General features: G+C 38.7%; 1 protein-coding gene across 1 annotated transcript; it reads right to left on the bottom strand.

Annotated features, from left to right (window-relative positions):
- Positions 1-18,568: 18,568 nt before the first annotated feature.
- On the bottom strand, positions 18,569-21,845 carry LOC130090936 (chromatin assembly factor 1 subunit A-like). Its single transcript, XM_056258579.1, has 6 exons — positions 21,451-21,845; positions 20,823-20,916; positions 20,625-20,712; positions 20,144-20,527; positions 18,824-18,922; positions 18,569-18,698 (listed from the first exon to the last, which is right to left on the bottom strand). The coding sequence occupies exons 1-5, from the start codon at positions 21,485-21,487 to the stop codon at positions 18,914-18,916; spliced, it is 612 nt and encodes a 203-aa protein (XP_056114554.1). The 5' UTR covers positions 21,488-21,845; the 3' UTR covers positions 18,569-18,698; positions 18,824-18,913.
- Positions 21,846-23,514: the final 1,669 nt, after the last annotated feature.

The following is a 23,514-nucleotide window of genomic DNA, read 5'->3' on the forward strand; positions in this document are numbered from 1 at the left end:
TAAAATAATTGTTAAGGATTTCGAACCTATAGAGAATTATTTTGGGCTTGTCAAAGCCACCGTCCTCCCCCCTCGCAAGCTCTATCACCCAGTTCTGCCTTACAGAAGCGGTGGTAAGCTATTATTTCCTTTGTGTAGGACTTGTGCTGAGAACCGGATTCAGACCCCTCAATGCTGTCACACGGATGAGGACAGGTGCATGAAAGGCTCGTGGGTTTCCATCGAATTACAGCGAGCTATTCAACACGGATATGAGGTGTTGAAAATAGATGAAATCTGGCATTTTGAACAAACATCTGACAGCTTGTTCAGTGATTATGTAAATACATTTCTAAAATTCAAGCAGGAAGCCTCTGGCTTTCCCTCACACGTGGTGACAGACGCGGATAAGCAGTCTTATGTCGACGATTATCTTGAAAACCAAGGGGTTCAACTGGACATTTCTAATATTTCATACAATCCGGCAAAAAGATCCATAACGAAGCTAATCATGAACACTTTATGGGGTCGCTTCTCTCTTCGCAGCCATCTCCCCAGCGCCGAGCTTCTGACAGAACCTGAAGAGTTCACACAGCGTCTTTTTAGCAACGCATATGTGATAAAACATTTCTCTTTTGTATCTGACTCCGTGGCTTTAATCCAATGGTCTTACGCACAACAAGACCCCTCTCCGACTCGTGATGTTAACGTGTTTATTGGGGCATTCACCACTGCATACGCGCGACTCGAGCTCTATAATCTTTTGGATAAATTAGATAAGAGAGTCCTTTATGCCGATACAGATTCTGTTATCTTTGTATCGAAAAACGGAGATTGGATTCCTGAGACAGGACCTTATCTCGGTCAGCTCACGAGTGAATTAGAACCGTCAGACTATCTGGTTTTATTTTCAGCATCAGGGCCTAAATCTTATGGTTTTGCCACTAAAAATGGGCATACGTGTCTCAAAGCTAAAGGGATAACGCTTCACGCTAAGAACGCACAAATAGTCACGCTGCAGAGTCTGATAGGTCTTGTGCGCTCATATGTTGAGACAGGTGTCAGTACGCACCTGCTCGCTAGCACGGACACCATCACACGCAATAAGTCGCACTTCACGCTGCATAATAAAACAGTTGTGAAGACGTTCAGAATCGTGTATGACAAGCGTGTCCTTCTACCAGACTACACAACATTGCCTTACGGGTTTTAACAATATCTGTGAATATGTGTGAAACAGATGTTTTTGACTATAGGCTCATGCATCCTTTTTCCGGGGTTGTTAGTGGTCCAAGCAATAGCGGGAAGACTTTTTTTGTGAAGACTCTAATGTATAACTCAGACAGAATGTGCTCTGTGAAGTTTGATAATTTTGTTTACATATATACATCCTGGCAACCTTTATACGACGAACTCTTGCATGCTTTTGATAATAAATTTATTGAAAATATCCCCAAGAAACTGGATGATGAATCTTTATTTCCTCGCGATAAAAGATCCCTTTTAATTTTAGATGATGTCATGTCTCAAGCAGCATGCAGTTCTGAAGTCGAGAGGGTTTTTACGCAGTACACCCATCACAATGGGATTAGTTGCTTATTATTGGTGCAGAATCTTTTTTTCCAGGGTAAATCTACCAGAACTATAGGGCTTAACGCAAATTATTTAATAATATTTAAAAAAAACCGAGATAAGCAACAGATAGGTGTTTTGGGTCGTCAGATGTTTCCTGGTAATACAAAAATTTTCATCGAAGCGTACCAGGATGCAACCGAGAGGCCTTACAGCTATTTACTGATAGATTATAAACCGCAAACACCTGAAAGATTTCGTCTCAGAACAGATTTACTGTCAGACTATCCGGCGGTCTACGTCCAGAAAGGGGGTTTAACATGAGTTCGAGACTTTCCAGAAATCTGTACCTTTTGAAGTTATTATACAAGAGCTCACCCAGACAACGAAACGCTATTCTCCATTCAGCACCTGACGAGCTTATACTGGCTCTCTGCGAAGTCGCACTCAATATTCTTCATGGTAAGATCCCTCTAACTGCGAAACAACACGGATCTTTAAAAAGGAGAAAGACTGAGATAAAGTACGTCGCTAATAAAAAGATCAACATAACCAGAAAGAGGCGCATGATTAATCAAAAAGGAGGGTTTATCTTGCCTTTATTATCAGTAGCTCTGCCTTTCATATCTAGTCTGATAACTAGAAGCTAAATCTGAAGAGAATGGATCATACTGATAAAATGTATCTAGTGCCAAAGCATCAATTGGACAGACTAAGGTCTGCACAAACACCTGGCGAAAACATCCACACTTTTGTGGAGGACCATCTGGATTCAGCTATTAGAGAGATATTGCAGAAACATGATCTGAACACGTACGAGAAGGCAAAACTTTACACCAATGCTTTACAGCGATATCTTAGTGTGGTGAAACACAATGATATGGAAAGTAGCACACTGACATTCACACACCCACCCGTTGAGACCGAGACCAGTGAGATCGCTCATGCATCAGATAGATCTGAGGAAGCCCCTGATGATGTAATCGTATCTGAAGTATTAAACAATGTACCACAGAGAAGTTTAAAAAATGTGAAATATATTATGGATAAAATGTCCAAAGCCAAACACTTGTCTTCATGGGCAGATAACGGGGAATTTGTTTATAAAGGGGCAATCATCCCCGGATCCCATGTGTTTGATCTGGTGAAAAGTGTGACGTCACCACAGATGATACGTGATAACAGGCGTCCAGTGGGGTGGCATGCGTTTCTGGAGGCTTTTGCCAATCTGCACATACCTTATTCAACTGTAGCCAACCATCATGTTAGGCACATGATCGAATCGCTTAAAAGAAAAACAACAGATGATAGCTTTGGAGATGTACCGTCGAAATCATTGAAAAAACGAGGACATCGTAAAACACCACCGCACACCCCTGATGCAGCTGTATTTAATTCTTCTAAATTAGACAGTAAACAATGGTTGGATTTTTAACAAATGATTTTATCTATTTTACCCAATGTGTGTGACTTATCCTATTTCATAAGTCTATGAATTTCATATTTTTTATTTTAAAAAATGTATATTGTGTTGTTGCTTTTGTGATGTCAAATAAAAGGGGAGAAACACATCATTCGTTTACGTGTCATTTTATTCGATACATATGCACATACACCAAAGAGATACCATAGAGTCATTTTTTAACAGATTATCATTATGGTAAAATTTCATTATATTCTCATACTCAAAACCTCGAGAAATATGATACAGAAAAAAAACACAATGCTGTCCACAGGTAACAGAAGTATAATCTTGCACTTGTCTGGTAGAATAATGAACTTGTGTAGAATTATTTTTTAGAAAATCTTGAATAGACCTAGGAAAACAGTCTGCATTCGGAGGGTTGCCGAAGCTGTCAAAGAAACACGCGACACCATTTCGACCTACGTGCATCGCCACCCAATGTTGCCCCGGATCACCCGATGCGTCTGTATTAGAGATTAACAGGGCCGGTGTATCTACCAATGGTGCTTTGGGGAGGTAATCGCTAGGAAACACACCTAGAAAATTGATGTCACAGAAGTTATCCATGATTTCCGTCAACTGTACAGTATTCATTTCAAGCCCCACGTCAGTGGTGTTCAGCGAGCACCTGTCTCCGGTTTGATATTTCGAGAAGAGAATCGTAGGTTGCATAAATTAAAAGATTGACGGTGTGTTCAAGCGGCTCTCTAAAACGCACTTCTAATCTAATATTTCCCGATCTAATTAGTGACATGTGTTGCCCACATTCGTCATCGGGCGTGAGATTGAAAGCGTAGAGTGTGTATCCATTTAGAAAATCCTCCCTGTCTATGGCCAGCGGCTGATTATTCAAATGTCTACCGGTCGCAGACACCAACTGGTAAAATTCCCTAACGGCGTTACCTAAATTATATTGGGGTTGAAGAGGCCTATTAGGATTCGAGACTCCATCTGCGGTGAGATTGAGATACTCTAAATTAAAGTGCTTAACCCTCTGGGGACCAGAAACGCGCCCGCGCGTTTTGCCGTTTTTTTTTCACATAGCAGAAAAATAGACTTAAAATACTCTGTTGATTTTGATCGTACACAGTGGCGGTTCTAGAGGGGGGGCCAGGGGGGCCCGTGCCCCTGTGACAAAAAGCTTGGCCCCCCTTGTGGCCCCCCTAAATGTGGAGTTTGAAATAATTTTTACAAAACTGTTTTTTGCTATCGTTGTATGCGTATTATTTTTTATTTTTCTATCTTTGTGGATTTGCATTTTCACGTGACAATTCGCTTCACATTCGCGGGAATCGCGGCAGAATAACGCCTGTCTCCTGCACGCGAGAGAGGAGAGAAGGAGAAAGCTGGTAAATGTCAGTTCAGTTGTAAGTTCATTCTTTATGTGCGTATGGGGTGTGCGATGTGTATTGTCTATTATGATATTGTAATCATTGTTTTAACTATGTAGCCTACGAGGCACTGTGAGCTGACATAGCATTTGTCTATCGTCCTTTCACTACTGCTGTGTGCAGGTCATATAGGCTATGTCCCCAAATTAGTTTTTGTCTTATATTTATATCATATTATGTTCTTATATTAGAATATCACATCAGCAAGAGTGCCGTTTTCCCGTGCACAATTGCAACTGTGATATTTATGTTATACAACAGTTAAATTAACAATAAGTTAACATTGGGAGTTACTTTTCAGACACAATATTGTCAATATTGTTTGTTTTCCCTTTATTTCGCCGACTAGAATTTCATAATGAAACCGTAGCAGAGTCTCAATGGAACACAGTGATGATTTATTGACTGAAATCCGCGTTTTGAACGAATCACTTGTTCTTTCCCGATGAATCAGCCGTTTGAACAAATCGTTTGAATGAATGAATCCCTCTTACAGGGACTTGCCGCCGCCTACTGGCGGTTTTAGTTTCATATTTAAAGTATCCTTTAATTAAAACGTTAAAATTAGAAATAATTTCATATTTAAATATTGATTTAAAAAAAATCTCATAGCTTTATTTATGCAATTGTAAATGGAGTGTAAATATATATTAATGCCACTTCTGTGTCACCTCTGCACTGCAAAGATGGATTTTGATTGAATTAATTAATTTGACTGGTAACAGTGGTACTGTATAATTATTGCATAATTAAGTATTATTGTATAAATAAGTATAATTACTGTATAATATGAATGTTAGTATTTGACATAAAAGGTGATGCATAACTCTAAATAAGTTTAGAAAAAATGTCCATATATAGGTGAAAATGCCCCTGGAAATCAATTTAAGGTGGCAAATATTGCCCCTTAATTAAAAAAATGTATTTCTGTCACTGCTGTGAACTGACCACTGCATAGAATATGAAAAATATTAATATCTTCGTGAGTCAGCTGTCAACAACAGGCCTAAACCAGCCATAGCACCAGCACAAAAACACAATCAGTAAAATATTATCTAATTATTAACAAAATGTTGAAAATATTGAAATATATTTTTGTCAATATTGCACACCCCTAATGTACGGTATTAATTTTGATTTCTTTAGGTCTTAAAAAGCCTTACATTTGACTTTAAAAAGTGTGCAGGAACCCTGTAAACGGTTAGACATATCAAGTCAGTTATTTTCAGTAAATGAATTAATAAGCTTCTTGGTCCCCATTGCTTTTGCTCTATACTTCTCAAAATGAAGAGAAAGAAGGACATCATGTCTATTACAGTTACTGTGACTAATACTGAATATGTAATGCAAATGTAAAAATATAATGGAAATGCAAATACATTGTTGAATGATTACGGTATTTTGCCTGTTAATGCCTGCAGCAGTGCAGAAAATGATATGACAACAATAAGGTCTAAATGTAACTGGCCCCTCTAACAGTACAACTGGCCCCAGCTTGGCCCCCCCAGTTGAAATGGGCTAGAACCGCCACTGATCGTACATATAAGTGTTATACATCAATCGATCTTGTTAATTGTCTATTATTTTTCTGTATACTCACAATAAAAACAAAGTTTTGTGCTTTTTGTCAAATAAAGAAAAATAAACATGATGCGAGTTTTGCCTTCTCTCTGTCAGTGCAGTCCATTCTGAAACACGTCCGAAAAATTAACTCTAACTCTGCAAATACTTGTCACACAGGCACGAGAGATTTTTCTTTATGAAGCTTGAATTCTCTTCTTTTCAATGATGTAATTTATATAAAAAACAAATATTCTCAGTTTATGTAATCTGTACGAAAAGAGAGTGCTGTCAGATTTTTTTTCCCCAGCTCATTACACTTCATTACGCGTTAATCTGACACGCCCACGGAGGACGCGCGCTATTCAAACGCAAATGTTGAGGCAAGCCATGACAATGCCCACATCAGCTGTTCCACCGCGGCGGTAAAATTTGGGGTGTATTTGCTGCCTTTTACCGCCAAGAGGCGCTACAATCATAGACTCTGAAAAGTGTTTGTTTATTCTCTCTAATGCGTAATCTGCTGCCGCACCGCACTGATTCAGAGCGATTGAAAGCTGGTAGCAGATGAATTCAACAAGTGAAACGTATAGTTAAAATAATTCCTAATCACAATACTGAAATTAGGCTACTGAAATGAAATTGAATAAATAATGAAAAAGTAAAACATTGCAATAAAAACATTTACAGACGTACAGACGATAGCTCAGTGGTTAACGCAACAACACGAGCTTCGAGGAGCTTCAATCGACCCGAGATCGAATCTCAATGTAGCATACATGTTGTTAACTGATGTTGGCCAACAGCGTTTATATTTAACCTTCTTGATGCTTAAATAGCTAACTGTTTATAACTGTTTACTTATTTAAAGTCAAGAGTTTTGTTTAATTATCATTACAACATAAATTTGCTACATTCCAGTAGAACCGCAGCCGCTGCACAAACGACAAAAACTGATGAAGGAAGATTGTCAGCCGATTGCATCAGAAAATGAAAATGAAGAAGCTCGTCTTTAGTCTGCTAAATTATTGTGTAATGTAAAAGAACACGAAAATTACTTAAGTTTGAAACCAAGTTCGAACATTTCAAGGTTTAAATAAAGTGTCGGGACAGTTTTTTTAATTTAAAACAGGGTTGCATCGGGTTTAGAGTTTATTTCTTTTGCGATGCAAAATAAGAAACACTAGGCTAATCTTATTCTTGCGACATTTTAAATTTGTATTGCCAAAGAAATGACAGCTATATTAAACAATTAAAACAGTAGGCCTACAAAACGAAAATTGTCCAAAGCAACATAATTAAATTAAAACATGCATTTTTCTTTGCCTCTCTCGCGCTGAATCTCTTTTTAACAAGTTTATTTAGTCTCCCTCGCTCTCCATATGAAAGAGGAACATTAACACCTAGGCCTATTGTCCTGCGCGCTCGATACAGCACTGAACTGTCCCTCCAACCCCCCACAGGCTATCGGAGTCTGAGGCTGACTTAACACAAAGAGAAGTCGCAATTCACACTTAAATCGCTATTCTAGACAGTGTTGATAATGAAGGAATTAAATGATTTAGTTACATGTAGCCTAGTGATATTTCTATCATAAAAGTTTATTACTAAATATTTCATTATTTCAGTAATTGATGAAATAAAACTGGTTTGGGCCAGCTTTTTCCAAGCAAAACTAAATATAATCTGAAAAAACGCATGTTAATTTGTTTTCATGAACAAAATGTTCAACTCAATATTAAAGTCTACATGGATCTTTGGATCCTTTCAACCAGGCATGCAATTTGTGAATTAAGTTTTTTATTTTTTATTTTTTTATTCAAATAAATATCGAACCACGGAGCTTCGTGGTAATGCTGCTAAATTAAATAACATGTATTGAATAATTATGAACTTAAATGAAACAATATCGCAACATTTCGACAAATACATTATTTGATCTGTTTTTACATTTTAATTCAGGGCGATTTAGCCTGCTACATTTAATTAGAGCGAGATTTTCACCCTTGTCATTTTCTCATTGGGAAGCGCTTACAGGCTACATCATGTTTGAGTACATCCTCTGTACCTCTCGTTTTCATATGGATTACATAATCAGATAACATGTTTTAGCCTGAATATTTAGACATTTAAAGGCTTTAGACAGAGCCGATTTCTTATAGTGACTGAGCTGAAGTGGCTTCGGTTCTTGTTTTTGTCGTTAGCAAAAGTTCGAATAAAACCCGACTTTAGAAAAATCCATAGGGCCACTCGGCGTGGTCTGCCAAAACACTTAATTATAAACTTCAATATTTCATTCAAAATAATCTCAACACGCTTTGTAAAATTTTGAAAAGCCGTGCATGCATTAAGGCCACTTGAACTAATGAACAACTGAAACGCTGGTTTTGATTTTATTGTTTGTCGTTGTTTAAACGTGCTTGTTGCATATCTCTATTTTATATTTGATATGGTCTATTGGTGAAGTAGCCTATAGCATTGATTAGCTGTGGAGGGAGGGGTGTGGGGATTCAAATAATTCAGCAGAAGCAGGGATGTTTAGACCAGAAGGAAATCCCCGTCCCCTCTGGCAAATCACACTTTACTTAAAACCATGTTTTTAAAAACTCTAGGTTGTAGGGAATCAAAATAATAATAATAATAATAGGCCTAATAAAAAAAAAATATATATATATAGGCTATATATGTAAAATTACTTTTTTTACAGAACTGCTTTTGAAATTACGATTGGTAGCCTCGTACGATTGGTACAGATGCAACGTCGTTGTGTTCGATACTATTGTTCCTAGTGTAAAATGGTAATGCATGGTAATTTTATTTTATAAATATAACCAAAAAACTGTATGGCGTAACAGAGTTTTAGAGCTAGACAAATCTCTCTGCATTAATAAATATAAAATTTGCAGTAGACCATGTTTGATCGGGATTTGAACCTGTGTCATCTTGATGATCGAACCGTCAGTTCTACCGCTCGGCTATTAATTTCCTCACTGAGAAATGCCCAAACGTTTGATTCTCACATGAGCGAGAAAACGTTTTGTCGTTAGCCTGTGTGAGTGTAGGCCTACTTTAGCCTACCTACATGAATAAAAGTAGACCTTTTACAGTTTTAAAAGATGATATCTTATCTGTATGACCAACAATTACGCAGTAAGTTCTTTTAGCTGTTATGAGAAAAATAAATCCAAATGAACGCGCCGCCGCGTTTGTCAAACTCTAATTCAACATGCCAGAATAAAGCCAGATTTTAGAATAATGCATAGCCACTCGGCGTGGTGTGCCAAAATACCCTAATTATAAACTTCAATATTTCATTCAAAACCATCTCAAAACGCTTTGTGACATTTTAAAAAGCCGTGAATGTATTAAGGCCACTGGAACCAGGATCGTAACTGAAACGCGCTGCATGTCTCAATACAGGAGCGCTGGTTCAGATTGTATTGTTTGTTGTTTAAACGTGCATGTTGCATATTTAAAAATATTTGTTTAAAAATAAATGTTTGTTGTAGGCTTATTTGTAAATTACCATAACTTGTAGAATTTCATCCTTACTGTTGTTAATTGACATTAGCCCCACTTACGTTTTGATAAATGTCCCTTTGCGCCACCTGGCGGTCATTTCGCGAGCGACTTTGAAATGCGACTGGTTTATTTTTATTGTATTGGTCTACTTTAAAAAATAATACTTTATAAGACATTTATGGGAAAAGACTATTTTCTTTTCAAGATGTTTCCAACTGTAACTTTGAACCAATTCTGTAGACTGGCCCATATAGCATTTGACCAGGATTTGTTTCCAGGTATGACTAAAAATGTGCTTCTGGCTTTCATTTATATTTTGATTGTTTGTATATATATATATATATATATATATATATATATATATATATGTGTGTTTGTGTGTGTGTGTGTGTGTGTGTGTATATATATATATATATATATATATACACATGTAGGTTATAAATATATACAAGAAAGAATGCAATGACAAAATATATATATATATATATATATATATACATGTAGGCTATATATATATATACAAGAAAGAATGCAATGACAATATATATATATATATATATATATATATATTGTCCTTACATTCTTTCTTGTGTGACACCCCTGAATGAAAGGCTCATTATTATGCAGGGTCACTGTCTGAGAACCACTTAATTATTCATGATAGGGGTTGGGCCGTTCCGCCCATCCGCATATTGCCTTGGCAAACAAAAAAATGTTTTTCACAATTTAAAACAATCTATTGTTTTATGTGAATGATTAGGAAGGATGATTTTCAGATCATTTTGAAGCAAAAACTCTAGGCAACAACGTACATTAGTCAAAAGTCTTGTGGACTCATATTTAGTATGTTTTTTGTGTCCTTATTTCAAAAACTTTATTTTTTAGTTTTTTCAATAACCACGCATAAACAATATTCTCTCAAAAATACAAACATGTACATACATGTTGCTCACACATTATGGTAGACCTGTTTGTGCTAAATAGAGATTAATTTCACCTGTGCCATTAATATGTTTATAAGCAACTGAAAAAAGCACAAATGTCAGAGCATGTCAAAACATCCAAAGGGCCCCAAAAACACTCTGGTCCCCAGAGGGTTAAAAGCAAAAGGGTTTTTGTCATAAGCCCCTGTGAACGCCGAGTTATCAGTCATAGCTAAAATGATAGATTTTGGAAGAGTGCCGAGGAAGAGATTCTCGTGGTTTGAGACGCGCGCCCCTGCTGGTATGGAGAAATTTTTCACACAGACACGGTCTATGGGGTATTTGGCTGTCGCCGAGAGAAGCGCTTGTGCGTGCCCCAAACGCACAGCCGGTGATACGCTGACTCTCTTGACAAAGAGTGAAGCTGAGAGAATTTTTAGCTTGTAATCGATTGCGTCGCCGCTCATCAAGCAGAATGCGTCTTTTGCTCTGGTCAGGCGAATACGGATATCAACCCCGTTCAATAATAGTTTCAGTTGAAAGAACATATCACAGTGTATCGGTGCTAATAACTCCACCACATTACTGGCATTGGTGAACGCGGCTCTTTTTGTCAAACCTTCGTTGCCGGCTCCAGGGATAGTCGAATCCATGCTCCCCGCAGTATCCTTAAAAAAGAGACCTGCTGAAAAGTTGCTTTCTAACGTGTCTCTCCCATAATTAATGAGCGTTTCGATAATACATCTATAAGGATAAGTGCTGGACGGTTGTGAGACTAGACGATCCCCCAAAGACACATCAACCTGTGAGAAGATAGTCGCCGCCGGGTAATTGAGAAACGTCACTGGAGCTCCCTCAGGGCAGTCGGACCCGTCCGGCATAGTTATTTTGACACGGGTAAATAATAATGTGTTATTCAAATCTGTGTAATCTTCACCCGTCCCCGCTATGAAGAATTCAATCGGAGATAAATCAGAAATAGCCGAAATCGGTGGGTATTCGATGTAGGTGTTCTTCTCAATAGCTGTTTGTGTCAAAGGGACGGTAAACAGATCCAGCTCGGATTTAACACATTCGTCAGACATGCAATGTAGCAGAGACATGTTTTTTATTTTTATTTTTTAGAATATAGTATTGACTCGTCTTTTTAATTTTGTGGTTCTTTTCACACGCTTCACACGAGTTCTTCTTTTGATTTTTGCGACTGAGCGTTTTTTGGTGACGCTCCTGCTTTTCTTTATGCCATGACCACGCCCCTTTCTCATACGGGCCCCAGGTGGCTTTAATCGTCTACGCCCCATCACCATCAGACCATGCCCGCTCTGACCGTCATCGTTGTTATATGACTTTGCTAGGGCTGTGCTAACGACGTCACTCACTATATTTTTTGCTGCGGCTTTCATGTGTGGTTTTGCTATACTGAACCCTCTCCTAATAAGCGGCACAGCCAATCTATACAACCCTCTAAACAAACCACCGATACCTGATAAAAAAAAACCACCGTACATAACTCCGCCACCTGTGTATCCGGGGATACCATTTCCGGTTTGCGCTTGGTAGTACGAGACGTAACGCTCGGGATCCGGCTGGTATGGTGCTAGATAAGCCATTTTTTAAAACAGGTGTTGCTTCACGGGTCTAAAGTGTAGTTTAGATACAACCTTCCCGTAGGTGAATGGGACGTCTCTGTTTAAGTCGTCTTTAATCTCTATAGTAATCTCGTTAATACTGTTTTTATTAAGACGCACGTAGTGTGACTTGTCGTACCTGACACTGACAACTTTGTTAGTCTCACCTTCGATGTGTACTGTGCCTAGTAAAGGTACATGGACATCTCCAACTGTCTGGCACTCGATTATATCAGTGTATACATACAATGTGTAAAAACCCCCACTTATATCAGCCTGGAACGGAGCATATGTGATGTGTGTGTCTCGATGTTCATCTGAACTGTTTACAGTTTCTATAGAAACCCCTGGTTTTAAACCCAGGATGATAGCCAGCTTGCCATAAAATGTCAGCGACGTCCCGTGAGGTGCTTTCAGAAATACCTTATTCTTTATACGGTCGTAGACGAGACGTACCGCCGGGGGGAGAGAGATGTTTATATCCCTGAGTAAGATGGGTACATCCTCAAAATACCCACATTTCAACGTATACCGACTCGTTGATAATTTTAGAGGTTTCTGAAACGCATCACCCCTAACAGGGAGCTCGTGGTTATCCTGCAGCAGACATTGATCACAAACAATAACAAAAAATGCGTCATCCTCATTAAATGCATACCACATCAACGGATATTCAAATTCGACCAATGCCACCTCCCACAGGCCTTTTAAAATTATACTTCTGGCCAGTCTAGTTCTGTAATTGGATATACAATTCTCAGGATAGATGCCACTCGAGGCATTGCACGGGAGCGTGACATAGAACCCCTCCTCAGACATAATTCACATAAATGACACCTGTTACGAATTCACTACGGCTTTAAGGCGGTTTGTAGATCCATCACCTGCTTTTCGGGGACCCAGCTGTTGAATTTTGTAGGCCAGCCAAGCCACTTGACGAGAACGTACATGACTTTTCCACGACGTTGTTTGTCCAGTATTTTTTCAACTTTGAAAGCCGAATTATTACTAACTATAATCCTCTGTAATTCTTGTTCATAAAAACAACCTTCAATCAAGTCCCCATCATAGTCCTGTATCCGATACACGACCGGATTTCGGGGTATACACGCCGTTATGGTGAAGTATTCTTCAGTATAATTCTGTTCGTACCCCTTTGCGAAAATATTACGGGTTTTAGATACTCGTACAACGTCTCCAATCGAGAATTTAAACTTGGGTGTCTCTTTACGTTTTTCCCCATATAAATTATTAAACACCACATTTTCATTTTCCTTATCCACATCCACTGGTCTCATTTTAATTGATTTGTGGTAGCTTGAATTATAGCCATCTGTCAGGTCTTGCAATATGTCACAGTAGCGTTTGGAATTAATAGCTGTCAAATAACGCCACATTCGTCCTTTTAAAGTTCTATTAAATCTTTCGACCACACTCGCTTTTAAATCGCTGGCTGTTGCAAAATGATGTATGTTATATTTTTTCATCAATTGCTGAAAATGTTTATTGAAAAATTCTGTACCCTTATCTGTCTGTAACTTGACAGGTATCTGCCCCTCTCTCAAAATAGACGTAAAAGCTTTAACCACTTCCGGTCCAGTCTTATTTTTCAAAGGTCTGGTCCTAGCGTATTTACTGAAAACATCTATAACCGTAATTATATATTTAATACCCTGATTGTGTTTAGAAAAAGAAGACATATCGACTAAATCCATCTGAAACTGTTGGCTTTTCCCATACACCACTACACGGTTCCGTTTATATTTTATTGGTGCAGTTCGATGGAGCGTGTATGTGTCCTGACTTGAAAGCCATTTGGTCACCTCTTTATCAGATAATTTTACACCGTATTCCTGTAAAACAGCCTGTTTTAATTCGTTTTTACCCCCCAATGCACCGGAATTTGCAGGGTCATAGTAAATCTTTTTCATAAGGTCCTGATTAGCCATGTCGTCACTGTGAGTTTTCAGAGAATAATGAGTCAGATGGCGAAAGTTGTCAAGATTTTATTTTTATTTTTTGCAATCACACGTATATATATATATATATATATATATCATCAAACAACAAAGGCTTTTTTTATTTTTTCCATGTACATTTTTTTATTTCAGGAATATCAATTAATTCTTACAAAAACACACATTTTTTCAGGATTTACAAGCATACATAATGAACTAAATGTCGATCATCCAAACAGTAAAATAAACCTCACACACATTTCAAAATTTCTCTCCAGAATGTGTTCAAGTAACAGGTCAATAATTTGAGGGGCATCCGCCCCCCTCTTTCTTAACAATCTGCAGACATCAGTTACATACGTACAAAGACATACAAAGTTTCCTATTCTAAGAGAGTTCTTACATTCAGGCATTAGTTCGAGGTTTGTGTACGTGTACGGATCGGAGTTATGGCTGACGGATATGTTCACCATGTTATTCCAGTCGCTCGATGACTTGCGTGCAGTGTTCATATGACTCATTAACTTTGCTAGACCTGTATCATCCATAGTTGCGTGGGTATTTGTTGCATGATTATCATCGATAATCTTGTAGAGCAGACTTGATACCCCTTGTTTAACATGCGATTTAAAGAAATACTTGGTGATCCAGAATGTGCAGAGATTCCACATTTTCACACAGCGGTAGACTCAGGTTTTTCGACTGCGACGAGTTTCCACTTATCGACAGCAGAGTAGATAATCTCCTCGCAACTTTCATCCACAAGTTTCTGTCTGATAGATCCTAGGTGTTCCACGATGTACATCTCATCCCGGAGTTCGAACAAAATCGTCTCGATAGACCCCTGGATTCTTTGCAGGTGCGGAGTAGCTCCATACAGAGTCAGAGCATGCGCCAGGATATTTTTTAACCCATGCCTGAGGACCTCCTGTCTGATCTCGTCAAAACATCCATAGAAGTAATAGGGACACGGCTCGAATAAACAGGAATGTCTTGTCTGGGACGGATGATCCACAGTGCAACCGCCGCATGTTTGCTTCATCCGCTTGTCTATTAAAAATTCCAATATGATGGCTACAACCGCCTTAATAATCCTATGACCGGCATCCCCTATACACGCATCCGGTTCGTCACCGGTCGTGACGCCAGGGCTCTCGTAGACTGCTGGGGGTGGAGACGCAGGGGATGCACCAGAACCATGACTTGTGAGGAATGCAAGGTTGTGGTATCCAAAATCTGTACAAAATTTATTCAGCCAGTCGATGTTTCTCTGTGTACATCCATTCGATGCATCTGACACCCCCAAAACCGGTGATAATCCTATTGGTGGGTATCCATCAATAGTTCCAAGAGGTGAGTATGATGAGGTGACATCTTCCTGAGACATGTTGTGAGTGTGAGCCAGACTGTCGGAATGGGGAGGTATTTAATGTTTGTAGAGTGTGGGAGGAGCTATATGAACACCCCTCCTGCTGGGCCTGCACCATTCAGGGTGAAACAGTTTGACTTTGATGTTTTTGTACCTCTCATAAGCGTCGGACCATTGAAAAAGCTTATGTATTTTAGAAAAAATGTCTTCCAGCACGGGTAAATCCTTCCATTGAAACATAAATTTTAAATCGTAGTATTCTAAATGTTCACTCTCGGTAATGGGCCATGAACACACGGATGCATCCTTTCCGAAATCACTGCAGAGTATGTATATGTAATCCTCTGCATATTTGTGGACATGATCAGCGAGTAGTCTGTATCGTGTCCCCATTGTTAACCCGCTCCACTCAGCAATGAAAAGAGGCTCGTCTCCTCCGTCTTTCAAGTCTCTCCAGACTTTTGTATAAAATAAAATCCAATCTCGCTCCGTGAACATCAAATCGGGGTCTTCCGTCATATTCGTTGTAAATTTCTCATCACCGTCCACGTTGCTCAATCTGACTTCTCGATTGTTTTTATCAAAATTGTACATGCACGCACGGCCACCTGACAGGTGGAATACATATTCCACACGCTCCGCTGGCTCGTGGAGAAACCTCGTTAATGAAGGACCATGTTTTTTCCGCAGTGCCAAAGTCAGATCCTCCATAACCTCATCAATGCTTCTTTCAGGAGTCTTGGGGGCTGCAGTGGCCATAGTTTTCTACTTGAATAAAAAATCACAAGTATTACGCTCTGAGCTCGCGCTCGTTTTTTAAATCTCATGTGACATCACACCGTCGGGGGGTGTGGTTTGTGTATGACGCTTGGGTCCCCCCTGTGCGGTGCTTTCCCACACACGTCACTTGTGGGTGTGCCGTGGGAGGAGTCAGGGTGTGGGGTGGTGTACAGACCTTGCTGTCATCATTGCTGTCAGACCTCCTGTACGATCAGATGTTTTTTATCGTGCATCCCGGAGATTACACTCTGTGCTCTTTCACACATGTTTAAACACAAAACTGGTTAAACTTATCTTCCTCTTTCAACGTTTTGCACAAACGATTATTTGTCTGATGACATTTTAACACTAACACTTATAAGAAATACAATTTATACTTTTAACATTTATACACTGTTTTAAAACTGGTTTTGAATGTACAACAGACTTTGACAAAACACTGAACTTACCTCGTCAACCTTACGGTCAACCTTCTTAAAAAATAAATAATAAAAATAAAATAAAAAAAGATTTGAAAACACATTGTTTTAATGTTTTTTCAACATTTTTTAACGTTTTACATTTTTAAAATCATAAAACTCTCTCTGACACACTTCAAATCCTCACAACCCTAAGGGGAGGGGTGGCCGGAGGGGGTGAGGGAGGTGGAAAAGAGGAGGGGGGGGCCGTGGGAAAATTCCCACGGTCCAGGGCTGCGTTCCAAACCGCATACTCAATGAGTAGGTACTTAATTTCAATGAGTACTTACTTAACGAGCGCTAAAAGAGTAGGTACTTAATAGCCAAATCTCGTTGAGTATGAATGCGATCCGGACATCATCCGCCATGTTGACGTTATCATGTGACCTATGACGTTATCACAAGCGCAACAATTTAAAAGTAATGAGCAACAGGTGCACCACCGACATCTCACTGCATCAGTACAACCTAACTAGAACAGTTTTTCATCAGCGTTTGAAATGGTTGGCATGTCTGCAATAGTTAGACGAATGTGTGCACAAAGGAGACGTCGGGCTGCTGCTCGGAGATCTCGCCTTTGGAGAAGACTGATGATTTTACACTCAAACAAAGCAAGTATTACTACTTAAAAAAAATAAGATTACCCCAGAATGAATTGCATTACTAGCCCACCCCAACACTTATGCACAATAATGACAAATGCTGACCAGCACTTAATTATATAACATTTTCTTAATTAAAATTATATATTTTGGTAAAACAAGCAAACTGTTGTATTGTCATATGACATAGATGTATGAATACACACTAGACAAATGCAGCTGATGTGAATACATACAATTTCATTCAAGCAATGATTAATGCAAGAATTCATGAAATGAATATTTTATTGAAACATGAATAAATATTTAATATGAAACATGAATAAAAATAAGTAAATGAATGAATAAAAGATATCATATCATCACAATAAATAAATACATATACAAGTCAATACCACATTAAACATTGCTTTATTCAAGCTTTTTGTTCTAACAAACTATGATGTATTGACAGGCGGTGAACCCCACATCATACTGCCATCTCAACAGAGCTGTTCCCATTCTGCGGCTTTATTTTGATGAAGCAGCCGACCACCGTGCCCACCTTCGCCTGTCTCTGCCGTCCATCAGGTCCCTGATTGCTGCAGTCAGACTGGGATCGGAGCATGGATGGGAACGGGAGATTGAGGTCCTTGTGTTCCTGCACTGGCTGGCCCATGCAGCATCCTACAGGGTGGTGTCGCAGGCCTTCGATATCCCAAAGACCTCTGTGTATAACATTGTGCACAGAGTGAGCAAGGCCATCATGGGAATTTTGAGGAGGGTGATCTGCTTTCCGACCGGAGATGACCTGGAGGCAGTGGGAGCAGGATTTGCACAGCTGTCTGGGTCACCAGCTTTCAGCAGAGCAGTTGGTGCAATAGACGGCTGTCATATCCGTATCAAACCTCCAGCAAATAACTCCCACTGCTACTTCAACAGGAAGCTGTTTCACTCCATCCAACTCCAGGCCATCACTGATCACCGGGGGAAATTCCTTGATGTGTTTGTGGGGTATCCTGGGTCTGTGCACGATGCCAGGGTGCTGAGGAACAGTCCAGTGTATGCTGGCAGCCTTTACCCACCTGCAGGCAAGTGCATCCTCGGGGATGGAGGCTATCCTTGCCTGAGTGCACCCATCTGCCTCATCACCCCGTACAGAGAGCCAGTACAGAACCCTGTGCAGGCTCGGTTCAACAGCAAGCACTCCCGTGCCCGCAACATCGTGGAGAGAGCGTTTGGGATGCTGAAGACACGCTGGCGCTGTATCTTCTTCAAGGCCTTGGAGGTGAGCCCTGCCTTCGTGCCTGAGGTTGTTGCGTGCTGCGCTGTGCTTCACAATCTCGCTCTAGCCAACGGGGACATCGTTGAGCCAGAGGATGAGGAAGACCTTGATGACGGCCTCCCTAATCCCCACAACCTTGAAGCAAGAGTGGGAGAACATGCACGGGACAATCTGGCTGCTGCGGTGTCTGCTCCAAACATCCCTGTGCCTGCTCTCCATGAGCACGACTACCTTTAAAACATTTAAGAAAATTAAAATGTTTTACAATTCATGTTGTCAGCATTCCGTTTCTTGCCAAATGTAATTTTATAGGTTTACAATTACATGCAAATATTAGATAGAGCTTTACTACCTTTGTAGTGTAGTGGGCTAAACCACTGAACTGGTTAGCAGAAGATTGCTGGTTGATCAGCAAGGCTCTTTACTCCAGGTTTGTCCAGGGTCATTCTCCCTGTAATAAATGCATTTAGTCACTTTGGATAAAACCATCTGCCAAATGCATAAATGTGATAGATTTTTGTAAAGCTTTTTTTTTTTAAATGGTCTCAGACATAAACGCTCAAAGCTGCTTATTTCATCAAGGTATTACTATAATACAAAATGCATACATTTACTACAATTTCTATTTGGTGGGTGAAAGGGTTAGTTCACCTCAACATATAAATACAGCCATTATTTATGTGCTTTCATGCTGTTAGATCCCTCTGTTTTTTTGTTGTTTAAATACAAAAGGGAATTTTTGTCAAGTTTGTTCTGCTGGTTTCATACAATATCAGTCAATGGAGCCCAACTTTCAGAAGCTTCCTGGCATTTTGATTATGCTTTTGAAGCTTCTGAAAGTCTATTGAGTGGTATTGTATTAAACCAACAGTACAAACCTGACCAAAATCACCTTTTGTGTTCAGGAAAAAAAAACAGAGGGATCAAACAACATGAAGGGGAGTAAATAATGACTGAATTATTTGCTTGGGTTCATTAACCCTTTTTTTGCTTGGGTTCACTAACCATAGTTAATGCAAAACTTAAGGTAGTTTGTGTAAACAGTCTCAAGTTCAGCTTAGGTCATGGAGGGCTATTGTCCAACCCTAATTATACACACCTGAATCAATTTAAACCAATTAGTAACTGACTACTTGAAAATTACAGACAGGTGTGCTGGAACTGAACCCTCCATGACCTGCCTTGACAATCCCTGCATGAGCTCTGTGTGCATTTAGAAATCATATAATACACTCCAATAAAACAGTTGTTTTAAAGTTGTTGTTTTTTACATTACACCACACATTCACTAATTATTCATCACTTCATAAATATTTAATTTATGAATTTTATCACAATCTTAAAGTATCAATAAATTCCTAGAAGTCTATAATGTAGGCTACTGTGAATGCCTAGAAATTGTTTGTTTTATATACATAGTATTGTACAAAAATCTTAGGCCACCATTTGTTGTTGTTGCACAGTACTGTGTGTGTATGTATATATATATCATTTAATTCATTTTAACCCAATTGTGTAAATGATCATAAGATGTTTTTTGTTAATGAATTTATTTTTTTGCAAGGATTTCAAGGACAGAAAGGAATTTTTCATCCCTTTCTTTTGTTTCTTTATCTCTCCTTTCCTCTCTCTCGCTTGCCTCCCGGTGCCATCTCTCTTCTCTTTCTCTTACTTCTCTTTCTTGCCTTTCGTCTTTCTCTCGTCTCTCCCGTTCTCTTCTGTCCTCCTTCTCCTCCATTCCTCTCCACAGTCTCTCCTCCCTCTCAGTTGCTTTCCTCTCTCTCTTCTCTTCTCTCTCCTCCATCTCCTGGATCAGGTCCTCCAGATCTTTCACCCTTTTCCTGGCTCTTGCTGGCTCTGGCCTCACTGAGGATGAAGAGGATGAAGAGGATGAAGAGGCCACAGCAACATCCGGCCCACATGAGGCAACGAGGGCAGGAGGAGTGATGGATGGTCTGCCCCCGATTGCCTCATCCATGGCAGTGTACCCCTTCCCGGACGCTGCTGTGGCCCCTCCATCCTCAGTGCTCACCCCCGTCTGCGGACATTTCAGATCCTGCAAAAATGCACAAGCATGATACAAAAGCAGTCATTTTAACATCACAATATTTAATCATTTAATTTCTGTATTAGAAGTAACAAAATTATCTTACTTTGTATTTTTGTTTAAGGTTTTCCCATTTTTTTTTTACAAATGCCGCCGTCACCCTGCCTTGTAGGTCCTGCTCCACCACAAAAGATCTGCAGCAAATGCAGAGAAATCAAGGATCAAAAAAGTGCTGTAATATCTCTGTTGAGATATACTACAAATAAACAATTAAATAGATTTTTAATTATTTCTGTATACTCACTCAAAGCCTTTGATGGCAGCATTCCGCTTCCCGGTGAAGAGGGCTTCATGAGCCACTCTCCACCGGATAAGCAGATGTGTGTGCTCATCTGTCCCTGTAACATCCAGACAAGACTCACGTTACCTCTGTGATTTATGAGCTCAATACTACATTTACATGTTGATCATAAATGTTCCACAATTTTTCAACAGTACTTATGGACAAATGAAATAGATTACTTATGTTTAGTTACTTTATGTAAATTTATTAAACATTCGTCTAATGAAAACAGTGTTGACAACAGTGAATTATCTTAAACAATAGTACACATACCGGTACATAACTCAGAAGTCTATTTCATATCTATTAGACGTAGAAATATGCAATTCTTATATTAGATTTTCTTACCAGATATTAAATAGACATTTAGTAATTGTATTAGAGATGCATACGGTTTAAAATGTATGCAAATCCACTTTGGAGACGTATGTGTCCTTACTGGAGCTCCTCTGTTAGCTAACTTAATAAAATGTGATTTACAGCAAAATCACAAATTTACCATACTATATAGCGTCTTTACACCTTCAACAATTCAACAGTTTACTGTTCAACACATGCGATCATTCGATTTGTAATATCTAATACTCACATTTGAAAACACTCTCGTCCGTCATCATTTGCGTCATGTTCGAGTATGACCTATCCTTCTTCTTCTTTTATATGACGTATCCTCTCGCGTGGCCTCCTGGGATAGAAGAGTATCCATCGGTTGAGCACTCAAAAATCTGGCCGGAAGCAGTAAGCCATCCGGGAACTTCTCGCCTACTCTTTTATGAATACTGATGTTTCGAACGTACTGCTTCCTTCACGTACTGTTTTCGCCTACTATATAGTAGGAGAGTAGGCATATTGGAACGCACTTAAGTCCGAATCTCGCGATAATTAGTACGTCATCCAGGTAATTCTCGCCTACTCTTTTGGATTCATACATACTTTTTCGCTCGCCTACTCTTTTTCCCCTACTAAATAGTAGGGAAGTATGCGGTTTGGAACGCAGCCCAGGTGTTCAGACCAGAAGTGGGTGGGAGGGATAAAAAGGGGCGGGGCTAAGCGTGGGGGCCATTTTATTGGGCAATAAATCACTCAAAGTGATGGCTTGTGCCCTTTTACCTCTCTCTGACAGTGAATTCTAAACTGTTGGCGATTTTATTCCCACCAGCAGTTTTCTGTAGCAAATCACATTGACATGTGTTATTAAGGTGAAAAACATCCTGACTCAAAACAGTAAATGAAAAAAAAATGAAAAAAAAACAAAGCAGGCAAACTAATTTTAAAATGACTAGGGTATACTAAAAATGTGAAATACATAGAGTAATAATACCTGAACCAACTTGCTCAATAATATCTATTAGGCTATTGTTACTTTGTAATCATCTCATAAAAGCTTTTATTGTAAGAAAAAGCATGTAGTAATTTGTGCATTATTGCTATTTAACGAAAAATGCTGTCACAGAGTAATAAAACTAGTGCAGTTACTGCAATATTACTGTATGCCCAATGTAAACATGCATGAAATATTACACCATAGGCAATTATACATTTTTCATTGTTGTGCCAAAATAAGACAAGTGTTAAATACTTTCAACGTGCAGAACTGACTGAAGGTTGGCAAGATCGAGCAACATGAGCAAATCTAAATGTATTGGCGCGCCCGTTCAATCGATGTTACTTGTTCATTTCGCATTCGACAACCAAATAGATCTAGCTTAGAGTTAAAACAGCCAAAATAATGTTACTTCGAAATGAGATGTTATTCCATTAACTCACACAACATGGATATAACGAAGCAATCGCTAAGAAAATATAAATGTATCGATATCTTACCTTGATTGTTTGCAGTATTCGTCTTCCCTCCAACTGACAATCCTCTGACCTTTTCGCGCTTTACGGCTACGTTTAAATTTAAAGGGCTGAATCGTCAGTTTGATTTTTTTTTTTCAAAGACAACTTCAAATGCAGTAAATATTTTGTTATAAACAAAATAGAGATATTATCTCTAATAAAGAAGTAAGCTGAAGCAAAAAAATAAAAAGTTAATTATCAAAATATTAATATTTTCTCACAAGAGCTTCTGCTAATTTGTCGTTCATTTAATCGTATTTCATCAATTATAATGTCAATTATTTTTTATCTTTAAGAAAGATCATTTATAGCCTAAAAATGACAGTTGTATAAATGTAAATTATATTGAGCCAGAAATGTAATAAAATTAAATCTTTATTTATTTATTTAAAATATGTTTATTTCATTTTAAAATATTAAAATATTTTTTTAAATATTTTCAATATTTAAAATATTTGAATTTTTTCATTTGATTATATTTTAAATACTTTAATATTTTAAGGGGGTTTCAAATATTTCCCTTTTTGGGGTCACAGGAACAGTGAATCACAACCTTTTTGATCTAGTCCTATTCTCCACAACAAATCCAGTACATTTGTGATAAAAATAGCCAAATAATAAGAAATATCTTGATTGACAAATTTGTCATAAATTTAACTCATCTTGAGGCCACATATGAAGTTTGTCCGGGTCTGCTCTAAAAGTTAGGCCTAGATGACACTGCTAGCAAGATGGTTTCACCAAACATGTTCCTGGCTCAACATCTTTATTGATCCTGGAACAGCATTCACATTGACAAATTAGAATTGAA

The sequence above is a fragment of the Rhinichthys klamathensis genome, unplaced genomic scaffold (genome assembly GCF_029890125.1).
Source record: "Rhinichthys klamathensis goyatoka isolate OS25496 unplaced genomic scaffold, OSU_Roscu_1.1 h1tg000155l_1, whole genome shotgun sequence".
NCBI lineage: Eukaryota > Metazoa > Chordata > Actinopteri > Cypriniformes > Leuciscidae > Rhinichthys > Rhinichthys klamathensis.